The sequence below is a fragment of the Sminthopsis crassicaudata genome, chromosome 4 (genome assembly GCF_048593235.1).
Source record: "Sminthopsis crassicaudata isolate SCR6 chromosome 4, ASM4859323v1, whole genome shotgun sequence".
Taxonomy (NCBI): Eukaryota; Metazoa; Chordata; class Mammalia; order Dasyuromorphia; family Dasyuridae; genus Sminthopsis; species Sminthopsis crassicaudata.
Window position 1 is genome coordinate 453,350,848 of NC_133620.1, and position 13,084 is coordinate 453,363,931.

The window sequence follows — 13,084 nt, forward strand, 5'->3', positions numbered from 1 at the left end:
GTGGGAACTCGGCTTCAGGGGACGTGGGTGTGGGAGATGTATAAAGTGCCTACTATGTGCCAGACACTGTGTGGGACTCTGGGGAAAAAAAGGACTTGTTGCCCTTGAGGAGTTTACCTTCCAGTGGAGCTCACAATGTGTGTACATTCACAAAGCAGCATGCTAAGTTTTGGGGAATACACTATGTGGACATGAGTGTTCATATACATACAGACATGCTTGTCTCTGGGTATGCCCTGTACAAATGTGTGTTTATACATACGTATGTGCATGTGCTGCCTTCACATTGAAATAATAATAGTAACAGTAACTTTTAACTGTCCTAAGACGTCCTATTTATGAAAAATATATATCTAGGAAATAAAAGGGAGAAAAGGACCCTAGTAGGTGGGAACAAGAAATTCAGGAAGGGCCTCAAGTAGAAGGTCAACTTTGAGCTGAGCTTTGAAAGGAGCTTCTAAGAGATAGGAAAAATGTATGGATATGTATACATATATTGTATTTAATATATACTTTAATATGTATGGGTCTACCTGCCATCTGGGGGAAGGGGGTGGAAGGATGGAGGGGAAAAATTAGAACAGAAGTTTTTGCAAGGATCACTGTTGAAAAACTACCCATGCATATGTTTTATAAATAAAAAGCTATTAAAAAAAGAGAAACAGGAAATGAGAAGGGAATATGCATTCCAGGCATGAGGCACAGCCTGGGCAAAGGCCTCAAGGATTATTAGTCTTCTTAATCTCTGTTACTGAGGAGAACAACAGGCCCTCCAGGGAGGCTGAAAAGCACTGTCAGAGTTCTGTTGTTGCTTGGACCTTCATTCCCCAAGAGGACCATGAGATCAGGGAGGGGAGGCCATGACATTAACGTGGTTTGGAGTTAAATAAGGGAGGCTGTGCTAAGTGAGAGACCTTGGCATTTTTAACAGGTCTCACTTTAATTAAGTCAAGGCCCAATCAGTGATTAAGGTTAGGTAAGAAATGATGTGGAGAAAGCACATTTTCTTTTTACCTAATCCAAAAAAAATCAGAGAGAGAAAGACTCAGGGTTTCTGGCCAGAGCTGAAATCCTGGGAAGGAAGCAAATGTATTGTAATTTGACTCCCCTCTAGTGGCAAAGTGTAATACCTTTTTAAAAATAATTAATTAATTTTTAAATTTAAAAGCTATTTTATTTTTAATACATTATTTTTAGCATTCTTTTTAAAAAATTTTCATGGTAACTTTCAATAAGTACTGGAAGAACTCTTCTGACTGTTTTCTTTATGGCTACTCCCCTTTTGTTGACCACATCTTATCCATGTTTGTTTATGTGGAGTTTCTAAAAATATTTTAATGTCCATTGATAACCTTTTGTTTTTATTTCACCTCAATTTATTTTTTGTTTTAATTTTATTTATTTTTAAAAAGCCTTTTATTTTCAAAACACTTGCAGAGTTTTCAGCATCCATCCTTGCAAAGCTTTGTGCTCCAAATTGTTTTTCTCTTCTTCCTCTCCCTCCTCCCCTAGAAGGCAAGTAATCCAAAATTGGTTAAACATGTATCCCCTCAATTTCTGCCCCAGCCAGCCCCTGTAACAAAGCATTAGAAAACTAGTGGAAACACATCATGGACTAGGCTGTGCTGCAAGTCCATAGGCCCATTTTCTCTGCCTTGTGACTCAGTATGGCTTACACTAGAATGACACTGGGCTTGGCCCTTTCCTCCCTTCAGCCTCACCCCCTCCCGGAAGCTTCTTGACCATCTTTTGGTATTTCCTGCACCAGTATCTTTTTTTTATGGGCAAAGAACCCAAATGGGGCAGGGGGAAGAAGAGCATTGAGAGATGACTGAAAGAGGTGTTATTGAACTAATCAATATTAAACGTCACATGATTAAATACAGCTTAATGATGTGTTCAGAAATAATGCAGGGAAAAGAGAGCTGGTCTCCCAGTCGGGAAGGCCTGCATGACGTGCTCTCTCTTTGTCCCCTCCTGCATTGTAAAGGGAGTTTGCTCTCCTGAAAATTCCCTTTAACTCAACAAAAACCGCAGATCCAGGCTCATCACTGTTGCCTTTCTTCTGGTTGGAGGGGATGTGTAGATGAAGCCCAGACAAAAGACAGGGCTACAGTTTTATTTCATTTCCCCCTTTCTAAAGCCTTTCTATCCATCACTGGTTGTAGATACAACCCCATCACAAAGAACGTGACGGTGAAGGACGAGGGTGCGGTACAGGTCAATTTCACACTCGTGCGATCCTCGTCAGATTCCAGGAATAAGTCGAACAAGATGAAGGAGATGATGGCAGACGGTGGCACGAGCGACCCAACAACCAAGGAGTTCGAGACCTTGATCAAGGACCTCTCGGCGGAAAACGGCCTGGAGCGCCTTATGCTCAGCTCTTCGCCCAACCTTGCCCTATATCGCTACCACTCCTACAAGGACCTGTCTGAGTTCCTTCGAGGACTCGTCATGAACTATCCCCACATCACCAATCTCACCAAGTGAGGGTCCCCTTGGAGTGGCTTTTCAGTCCCCAGAGATGTCCTTTCCAGGGCTTGTTACCCCAGCACTTATTGAGCACCTGCTGTATGTCAGGAGAGAGAGAGGACAGACCTTGACGTCAGGAAGACCAGGGTTCTAACACAGACTGAACAGTGGTTCTTAAACTATGGTCCAGGGACCCCAGGGAGTCCCCAAGAGCTTTTGAGGGACTGTGAGCTCACTACTATTTTCCAAATAATAGTAACAGTGTGATGTTTCCATTTTTAAGGAGATAAGTATCAGTAGACATAATCTCCTTAATTTTTAAGAATGTAAAGAGGTATTTCTCACCTTGTCAGTGGATGAAAGGAGAAATTGGAGGGAGGGAGAGAATTAGACATTCAAATTATTTTTTTAATGTTAAAAATAAATAATCCATTGAATGGGGCAGGGGAGAATATAATGAGGTCCTGAGACCAGTAGTTTAAGAACTACTGATATAGTAGGTAGCAGCCTGACTTCCGATCTGGTCAGTTCTGGTTAATACTCCTGGGCAAGTTGCCATTTCTCTGTGTCCTGGCAGAAAAGGTGCTGATCTGCACTTTCTTGTGGGTGGCTCCTCATGCCAGTAAAGTCTGAGCACCATGGATAGCGCCAGAGAGAACAGGACAAAAATGAAGTGATCCTTGCCCTTAGGAAGCTTCCTTTCTCTTAGGTTCAATTCTATATTGTCAGACAGTTTCATTCTAGGATGGTCTGGTTTTACTTGGATAATGGGAGAAAGGGAAATTACTGTGGTTTTTTTTTTTTTTTTTTTTTTTTTTGCATCTCCTGATGAAGTATCATGATCCTGAATGAATTTCTGAGGGCTTTCTTTTTGTCTTTTGTTGGAAATAATTCAGTCAAAGTAATGAACCGTGATTGACTTTTTTTTCTTCTGGCTTTTGAAAGTTTGGGTCAGAGCGCTGAATTCCGTCAGATCTGGTCCCTTGAAATCTCCAATAAGCCTAATATGTCTGAACCTGAGGAACCCAAGATCCGATTTGTGGCCGGAATCCATGGGAATGCCCCTGTCGGGACAGAGCTGCTCCTGGCCCTGGCAGAATTCCTCTGCCTCAACTACAAGAGGAACCCAGTTGTTACCAAGGTAAGAATGGGCTCTTTGTGTTTTCCCTGCTAGAGTGAGGAGGGGGGACAGGTCAAGATGGCTTCCTTATGCATAAAAAGGAAGAGGTTGTACCAGAGGGTCTCTGAGGTTCTTTCCAGATGTAGAATTAGGATCCTAAGTCACTTAAATGCTCTGGTCTCAGTTTATCCATCTGTAGAGTCAGGGGTTGGATTTCATATGTTCTCTGAGTCTAAGCCAGTGATCCCAGCTATCATAAATTATATTTAATACATTTTAAATATTTTGTATCTTAGTGTGATCTTAAGCTTTAACAGGTTTAATCACCTAAATTTTGATGCCTGAACATGTCCCTAAAATTTTGGGGAACACACAGTGTAGACCATGACTTTTGAGCTCATTCCGCAGCTTAGAAATGATCAGGGGTGTGTGTGTGTGCATGTGTGTTTAAGATGCTCATGTGGGTTTGGGGGGTGCTTCCTTTGTACAAGGCACTGTGTTGAGCTCTGAGTCTGGGCAGACCAAAGTCCCGCCCTGCAGGACACATATATACAAAATAACCTGAGCGACTTAGGGCTGGGAACTCCACCTTATTTTACAGATGGGGAAACTGAGGCCCAGGAAGGTGAAATGATTTGCAAAAGATCACCCAGGCAGTAAACGTCAAAGGCAGGTAGTGAACCCAGGACCTCTGATTTGAGAACCAAGACCCTTTAAACTCTATCATACTCCCTCCATCAGTTAAATAAACAAAAAAGAATCACAGAAATCCTGTTTGAACCCAGAAGAAATCACCATCTCATTATCTTGCATCTAGTCCAGAGCCACCTTTTCTGTGGGAAGGATGAGGGGTGGGGTGCTGGCCATAAGAACTGATGCACTCACTGGTGTTTGTTTGTGTTTTAGTTGATTGACAGGACTAGAATTGTGATTGTGCCTTCTCTAAATCCAGATGGACGGGAAAGAGCACAGGAAAAGGCCTGCACCTCCAAGACAGGCCGCACGAATGCTCACGGCAAAGACCTGGACACAGATTTCACTAGTAAGAGCTGGCTTGCGGGCATCCGACCCCTGGGGACCTCACACAGCTCTCTCCCTTCTTCTCTGGGGGACTGTGACCCCACCCTTAGGGGGAAGGCTTGGGCTCAGCTTTCTTTGGGTGGGTTTGCAGCCAGCCTTTGCCAAAATTCTTGCCTTCCTGAGTAGAAAGTCACAATGTAAACCCTAAGCTATTTAATGATAATGAGAAATGATAATGGTGCTCATGTAGCACTTTAAAGGTTAGGAATACAGCAGCTTCTGGGGCGGATACTGCAGGCAGGATCATTCTCATTTTACAGATGAGAACCCTGAGACTGAGAGGTTCCTAAGATGTGTAAGAGATAAGAGGCACCTTCAAGGTCATTTTAGTCCAGTTGCCTCCTTTTAACATTTATGGAAGCCAAAGAGTGAATAGCCTGAGGACACACAGGCAGAGTTTGAATTTGAACCCAGACCTTGATACCACTTTAAAAAATTTTTCTAATGAAAACTCATTTTTCTCTCTTTCATATGTCCTCTCATCCTTCATTTAGAAAGCAAGAAAATCAAACAAATCCAATGCCTATTTTGGCCATGTCCAAAAAAAAAGTCCCATTCTTCTCGCCTTCTCATCTTTTCCTCTCTTTTCTTCTTTCCTTTTTTTCTCCTTCCTATGTTCTTTCTTACTCCTTCCTCCTTCATTCCCAGCTTCTGCCCTCCCTTCTTTCCTCCCTCCCTGTTTCCTTCCCATCTCCCTCTTCCATCCCTCCTTTCCATTTTTTCTGCCTTCCTCCCTCCTCTCTTCTCTCCCTTTCTTTCTCTCCTTCCCTCCCTCCCCCTTTTCTTCCTATTTCTTTTTCTTCTTCCCTTCCTTCCTCTCTCTTTCCATCCTAATATCCTTTTCTCCTTCCCTCCTTCCTATCTTTCCTCTCTTCTATCCTTCCATCCCTTTCTTCCTTTTCTCTCTCCCTCCCTTCCTCTTTCCTTCCTCCTTCCTCTTCACTGCTGATCCACATGGATGTTTTGGTTTGCCCCATTTACCACCTGAGCTGCTCCCCTGCTCCCAGGCGACATTACTTTGGTTCTGTCCTCAATATCCAGTCACATTTAGGCCTCCTGCTGCTCAGAACTCCCTAACTCAGTCTTCCTCCTCAGCCTCCCCATTAGCAGGAGTTAACAGTCATGAGGGTTCCCCCCCACTCGATTAGCATCCCACATTTCCAGGCTTATCACACATTTTCCCCCACATGTCTTTTGTATTCTAGCCAGATTGCCTTAGTTTTTCTATTTCTCTGCAACATCTCCCACCGTTAAGCCTTTGCATTGACTCTTCCTGCCTCTTAGAATCCCTAGCTTCAGGGCTTAACTCCGACCTCATGTCCTGTCTAAGATCTTCCCTGATTCTCCCAGTTACTAGTACAATCATGTGTACTTTGTTTTCTGTTTTACCTTTTTTTGCATGTGTTATTTTCCCTGATAGAACGTAAGCTCTGGGAGGGCAAGCGTCTCTGGTTGTGTATGAATGGCCTGGCGTGACACCTGGCAGATAGTGCTTGTGGAGGGAATGAATAAACGTCCATTCTGTGCAGAGTTGGCAGCTCATGCTTGGCCTTTTTCCTCCACAGGCAATGCTTCCCAGCCTGAGACCAAAGCCATCATTGAAAACTTGATCCAGAAGCAGGACTTCAGTTTGTCTGTCGCTCTGGATGGGGGCTCTGTGCTGGTCACCTACCCCTATGACAAGCCCGTGCAGACAGGTACCCGCGACTTTGCTCTCGGGACACGACCTTTATCGGGACTGGGGGTGGGCAGTGGGTGACCTTCCCTGGTGTCTGAGTCAGGGTTTAGTTCATAGCCAAAGGTCAGAGGCCTTGGAAGCTGTCCAGTGTCACTGGTACTTGATCAAGATTGACCTTGGGCAGAACTCCAGACAAACGGCCTTCTGGCCCCTGCTCAGAGACCTCCCATGGGAGAGGAAGCCCTAGGAACTGCCAGGGTGGCATGAGCTCATGCTTGCCTCAGACTTTCTTCTGCTGCTGCTTTCTTCCACAGGACAGCCTTTCCCATGCCCCTCACCCCTTGTCTTCTTCAGTTCCTTTCATTGCTCTTTATATGGCTTGATCTCACGGCTCTTAGCCAGCCTGGCCATCCACCCCACTGCTCTTCCCAGCCTTCTCAGCCATGTTCAGAGCCTTCCAGATGTTCTCTGAGCAGGGCAGAGGACAGAGGAAGTGCCATCTCTGTAGTCCTGGAAGCCCTCTCTGCTTCTCTCGGTATGCTCCAAGATCAGATGACCCTTTGTGACTGTTCTATCATATTGCATCGGGTTTGTGGTCCATTAAGGTACCAAGGTGGCTTTCTGACTGCCTTGACCATTCTGCACTTATAAGGTTGAGGGACACAGCTAGCATCCCTTATAGGTCTTCCCTTTTTAGGTCTTTTAGGCGGCCCTCAGCAAGCTGACAGTTTTGCCACTTGGGAAACAAACTCGGAAGCCCAAGTGCTCCCTTAGCAGCCCAGGGGAGGGATCAGCTGTGCCGAGGGCACAACCCCTCCCATCTCGGCCCATCTTCCAGAAGCCAGAGGTCAGGGAAGAAGGAAGGCCCAAGCTGCCGGGACTGAGCGTCCAATCTCCAGAAGGGCATCCGGACCTGGGCAGGGGCTTGTAAGGGAAGGGAGCAAACTAGGACCGGCAGGCCCGGGGCCTTGGGACTGACTCTGTTCTCTCCTACATACCACCTGTCCGCCAGCTCACGTCTGCAGGAAACTGGCAAGCAGCCTGTGAACCCAGTGTTGGCCCTTTGTCCTGGGAGAGCTTCATCCTCCCCCAGGTGAACTTTGTGATCAGCCCCCAGCTGAATGAGCTAGCTTTATGTCTGCACATGAAGATGCTTAATTAGCATTTATCTGATTAAGTCATGAGACAGACCTGAATTTCAGAGGGAGAAGTGAGCTAATTTTTCTCTGGAGATGGAAGTTGGAGATTCAAAGCCATTTCTCTAGGGAGCCGCCACTGACTCGGGAACTTTTCTTTTTATAGTGGAAAACAAAGAGACTCTGAGGCACCTGGCATCTCTCTACGCCAACAATCACCCGTCCATGCATATGGGACAGCCCAACTGCCCAAATAAATCGGGTACGTATTGGTGGGGTTTGGGGTTCCTCCTGTGCTCTATGGGATTCTTGGTTTCTATAATATTATAAAACTTAACCATGTGGAGAGTTCCTCCACCGGGGCATTTGGGCCTCAGTCAGAAGGACCCTCTGTGCCCACCTGCCCTCAAAGGGACTGAGCAGTGATGCAGTCTGAAGATCCGTGAATGTCCAGAATTTGAGAGCTGGTGTGTGCCTTGGAGAGCAGCTGGACACATTTCTTTTCCTCTGGCAGTTAGTGGCTCACCAGGGGCAGCCTAAATCCCCCTTAGATTGTCCCCACTTTGGTTGTCCCCACCTTTGGCAGGATCATGTAGAGGAAGTGGATTATCTTATCTTCCAGACTTCCTGAATTAAGGATTATGGGTTTAAAGCTAAAAGGAACTTTAGAACTCATTGATTCCAACAATGAGGAAATGGAATTTAAGTTACTTAACCAGGGTCATCAACTACCACCATCCTGTAACCCTGGATGGTAGAGCTACAAGTGGGGTGGGACAACTGGAACATTGTCTCAGGACACCTTTAGTTGCTAGAAAGCACAGAACATTAATTCATTAAACTATAAGTAGCAAACATAATTATATAAAAACATAAAATTTATCATTTATACATTATACTCAAGATGTTTATATGACATGGAATATGAATTTATTGTCATTATTATAAAATTATAAGCAGTAAATAAATATAATAGGAAATTATAAATGTAAATATTAGTTAAAATAAAATATATAAAATAACTACCCACAAAAGGGTACATCTTAATAGTAATATACATCTGTGAACCCCTTTAATTCTTGATCTCAACTGAATTTGTTGATTTCAGGGTTAGTAGTCTAAAGTAGCTTTAGTTTCTAAGATCATAGAATTATTGGTTCTGGAAGGGACATTAGACATTATTTTACAAAAAATGGAAACTAGGTCCCAGATGGAGGGATCCTGTGCCTAGAGCTGGAGAGGACCAAGGTCATCATCTCATCCAAAGCCGTTCATTTTCCAGATGAGCAGGCTGACGCCTAAAGTAGGCAATGAAGGATGTTTTGCAGACAAGTAGATAGTAGATATCTCCTCTGGCTCCACGTTCCCACCCCTTGTGCCACATTGTCCATTAGCATCCCTTCAGAGGCTGAGATTCTGATTGTGACATTGTAGCTGGCCAGTAGCTGAGCCAGCCCGTGACATCTGGGCTTCAGTGGCTTAGCGTGCTCACTATATCCCTGGCCTCGTGTTTCTGGATGCTTTTACAGATGAGAATATTCCTGGAGGAGTGATTCGTGGGGCAGAATGGCACGGCCACATGGGCAGCATGAAGGTACTCCCTCCTCCTCTTCTGTCTGTCTGTCTCTAACTGGTTCTCTCTGTTGCTCTGTCTCTTTAACCAATGAATTTAATTTCAAAACATTGATTTTTCAACAAATGACCTGTTCCCTTCTAGCCTGGATACTAAAAATCTGGGTGACTTTGGGGGCTTAAAAAGAAGGGGTTTCATTGGTCTATGAGGTTCCTAGTGAGTTGGCTCCTGCTCTTCTGCCCCTAAGAGTCTTAGGAACCAAGTCACACAGCCAGGATTTGTCTAGAGACAGTTCTCCCCTAGAGCCTTCCAGTTTTGTTCTTATGATGCAGTCATCTGTTCCAGCCATAAACCAGTATGTTTGACCATCCCCTCCGTTATTGGGCATATGATGTGTTCCTAGTGTTTCACGGCCATTAGTGTTGCTGTGGCTGTGTTGCCAATCTGCATCCTTTCTCATCTAAGTGGGATCCACTGCAGCCTCAGACTTGGGTGGGTGGTTGTTGCTGTTTTGCTACTTTTAAAATTTACAACCTTTATTTTCTTTCCCTCTTCCCAGCCCCCCCCCATTAGAAAAATAAGAAAAAATATATTTGTAACCGATTTTCATCATTATTGATGGAAATTCCACTATTGCCCAATGTTCTGCACGTTCTGCTCTGCACTTGTAGGCTGGTACTATTCCCTGGACATGCAGCAGGTTTCATCAGTCCTCCAGTGTCCTTGGTCACAGCATTCATCAAAGTTCTCAATCATTTTGAATTGTCTCTATGGTGTTTTTGTCATCATTTAAATTGTCCTCCGGGTTCTGCTCACTCCACTCTGTATCAGTTCACATGAGTCTTCCCAAGTTTTTCTGAAGCCATCATTCCAGTCATTTCTTATGGTGCAATAGTATTCCACTGTATTATGTACCATGATTTATTTAGTCTTTCCCTACTTAATGGACACATCCTTTAGTTTTCAGTTTTTTGCCACTACTGCCATTAATATTTTTATACATATGAGTCCATCTCCTTTTGCTTTGCTGTCTTTTTGCTGACCAATAATAATATCAGTGAAACAACAGATTGATGCACAGTTTGATGACTTTGGACATAGTTTCAAATTGCTTTCCAGAAGAGTCGGATCAATGATTCATAGCTCTACCAACAGCATATAAGCATACCTGTTTTGCTGCAGCTCTTCTAGCTTCTGCCAACGTCATTTTTTTCCTTTCTTTTTGTTGTTGTCATTTTTGCTAATCTTTTGGAAATGAAATAGAACCTTAGATATGTTTTAATTTTATTTCTCTAGTAGTGACTTAGATCGTTTTTCTTACAATCATTAATGGCTTGCATTTCTTCCATAAAAAAAAACTACCTGCTCATATTCTTTGACCATTTATCAATTGGGGCAATGGCACCTTTTCTTAAAAATTTAGATCTGTTCCTTATGTGTGTTGGAAATGAGACCCTTAATAGAGAAAGCTTCTCCTGCTAAAGGATACTTTATGTTCCCAGAAAGGTCTTATGAATTCTCATTTTTGGTGTTTTTTTTTTTTTAAATTTGCATCACATCTTGCTAGATCTCACATCGCAAAAATATCCTTTTTGCTGAATTTTTTTTTGATGCTTACATCTTGACTTTCTTTTTCAGGATTATAGTGTCACTTATGGGCACTGTCCAGAGATTACTGTGTATACCAGCTGCTGTTATTTCCCCAGTGCTGGACAACTCCCTACCTTGTGGGCAGAGAACAAGAAATCCCTTCTCAGCATGCTAGTGGAGGTGAGACTTTCCCCAGATGCTAGCCCCGGCATGTACTCCTTGGCTCTGTTTGCTTCGCTCTGTCCCAGTTTATATCAGTCTCTCTACATTGTTTCGAATTCTTCAAACTGACTACATGATAATATGTTTTTAGCAAAAGGGACCTGAGTTTCTTTTTTGTTTGTTTTTGTTTTAATTTCCATTTATCTAATTTATTAGTGATTTTGAATTTTTTCAAATATTTATTAATGACTTTTATTTCTGTTTTAACCTCAATAGTATTTTATTTTCTATATACATATAATGATAGTTTTAATTTTGTAAAACTGTTCCAAATTTTTCTCCCTCTCCAAGACAGCAAGCAGTCTGAAATAGGTTAACTGTGCAATCTTTTTTTTTTAATTATAGCTTTTTATTTACCAGATATATGCATGGGTAATTTTCCAGCACTGACAGTTGCAAAACCTTCTTTCCAACTTTTCCCCTCCTTTCCCTCACCCCTTCCCCCTGATGGCAGGTTGGCCAAAACATATAGTTAAATTATAAGTTAAATTATGTGCAATCTTTTTAAACATATTTCCCTATTTGTCATGTTGTAAAAGAAAAATCAGACCAAAAAGGAGGGAAAAAAACACATGAAAGAAAAAAACCCACAAAGCTGAATTCAAATGGCTCTTTCCATCCCAAGTCTATTGGAATTGCCTGGAATCACTGGATTGTTGAGAAGAACCAAATCCATCACAGTTGAACATCAAATAATCTTGTTCTATGTACAATGTTCTCTTGATTCTGTTCACTTTACTCAGCATCAGTTTATGTAGGTCTTTCCAGATTTTTCTGAAATCAGGCATCTGGGTTTCAAAAACAAACCAAAGCAGACCCACGACTCAGCTTTCTCTCTCCAGGTTCACAAGGGAGTTCATGGAATTGTCAGGGACAAGAGTGGAAAACCAATCTCTAAAGCAATCATTGTTCTTAATGAAGGCATCAAGGTACACACGAAAGAGGGTGGCTATTTCCATGTGTTGTTAGCGCCCGGCTTCCATAACATCAACGCCATAGCCGATGGGTACCAGCAGCAGCATTCTCAGGTAAGAGACTTCAGTAACGAACAAAATCAGAGGATCCTAGATGTAGAGGTTATAGGGATCTCATTTAGTCCCATTCCCTTCATTTTATAGATGAGGAAATTCTGCCTCAGAGGTCATAAAAAACCTGAAATTCAAACCATCACAAAAGTCTTCCTCTTCTTTTAAAAAAATCTTCACATTTATTATTCTTTCTGGTGAAAGAATATATTGTTACATTAATATTCTCAAATACTCAACTTTTGTGCATAAAAGCCCCTCTCTGATTTATATCCCATCTTTTTTTGACTCAAGCATCCAGCACTTCAGGCTTGGGCCACCTCGTATTGACTCAAAGGAGAATTTCCTGACCTATAGCACAGAAAGGATTTCCACTGGTTATAGGCCTTTGGTCAGTTGGATGTAGCTCCCCGGCCTCCCTATTTGCCATACTGGGGTACCAGATCAGAAGTATTTGTCAGATGTAATGAGTCCCCCAATATCCCAAGCTTTGGGTTTTTTTCCATAAGCAATCAAGAAGCTACTTCAATAATATGAATCTTAATTCCCTAGACCAAGTTAGTCTTGGGAATGGTTTTATTACATTTTAGGGGAAAAAAAATACTGACTTCTCCTAGCTTCCATGGCAGGGGTTAGCCGTCATCCTGCCTCTGCCTGCCCATCCCCTCTGACAGATTGGTTTCTTCCCATGAGTTTGCCCATGATCATTCTGCCACCTTGTCAGATGTGCCAGCCATCCACGGTGTAAGATGCAGAAGGGATGAGAGGCAGCCTTAGTGGAGAAGGCCCGTGCCAAAGAAGAGCTCTTCTTCCTCCCCCTCCACATGGTCAGTCAGAGCAGACTTCTCCTTGACCCAGTGTGCTTTGCTTTTCCAGGTCTTTGTGCACCATGACGCGGCCAGTTCAGTGATCATTGAATTTGACACAGACAACCGGATCTTTGGCTTGCCCAGGGAGCTCGTGGTGACCGTGGCAGGTAAGGAGTGCGCAGGCTCGTCTAACCCCTAGTGGTCGGCTCGCAGGCCACGGGCACCCTCCGCCTGTAGCCGACACCCCCGTTCCATGTCATCTAGATTTGGACGGCAGTGACCTCCAGAGGGCAGCACTAAGGGTCCGGCCCTTACTGCCCACTGAGCTCTCTGAGATGTCTCAAAGGCTGCTCACCAATCCTATTAGGAGGGAGCG

The 13,084-nt window shown here is 43.5% G+C and overlaps 1 protein-coding gene across 2 annotated transcripts in view; it reads left to right on the plus strand.

Moving 5' to 3' along the window:
* The window catches only part of CPD (carboxypeptidase D), a 155,692-nt gene that overhangs the window by 138,985 nt on the left and 3,623 nt on the right, over positions 1-13,084 (plus strand). For both annotated transcript variants that reach the window (XM_074263791.1, XM_074263790.1), the window contains 9 exons: positions 2,169-2,489; positions 3,421-3,616; positions 4,502-4,637; positions 6,241-6,372; positions 7,656-7,751; positions 9,019-9,083; positions 10,701-10,832; positions 11,717-11,902; positions 12,776-12,875. In XM_074263791.1, coding sequence (XP_074119892.1) covers positions 2,169-2,489; positions 3,421-3,616; positions 4,502-4,637; positions 6,241-6,372; positions 7,656-7,751; positions 9,019-9,083; positions 10,701-10,832; positions 11,717-11,902; positions 12,776-12,875 — 1,364 coding nt within the window. The remainder of the gene's footprint in view (positions 1-2,168; positions 2,490-3,420; positions 3,617-4,501; positions 4,638-6,240; positions 6,373-7,655; positions 7,752-9,018; positions 9,084-10,700; positions 10,833-11,716; positions 11,903-12,775; positions 12,876-13,084) is intronic.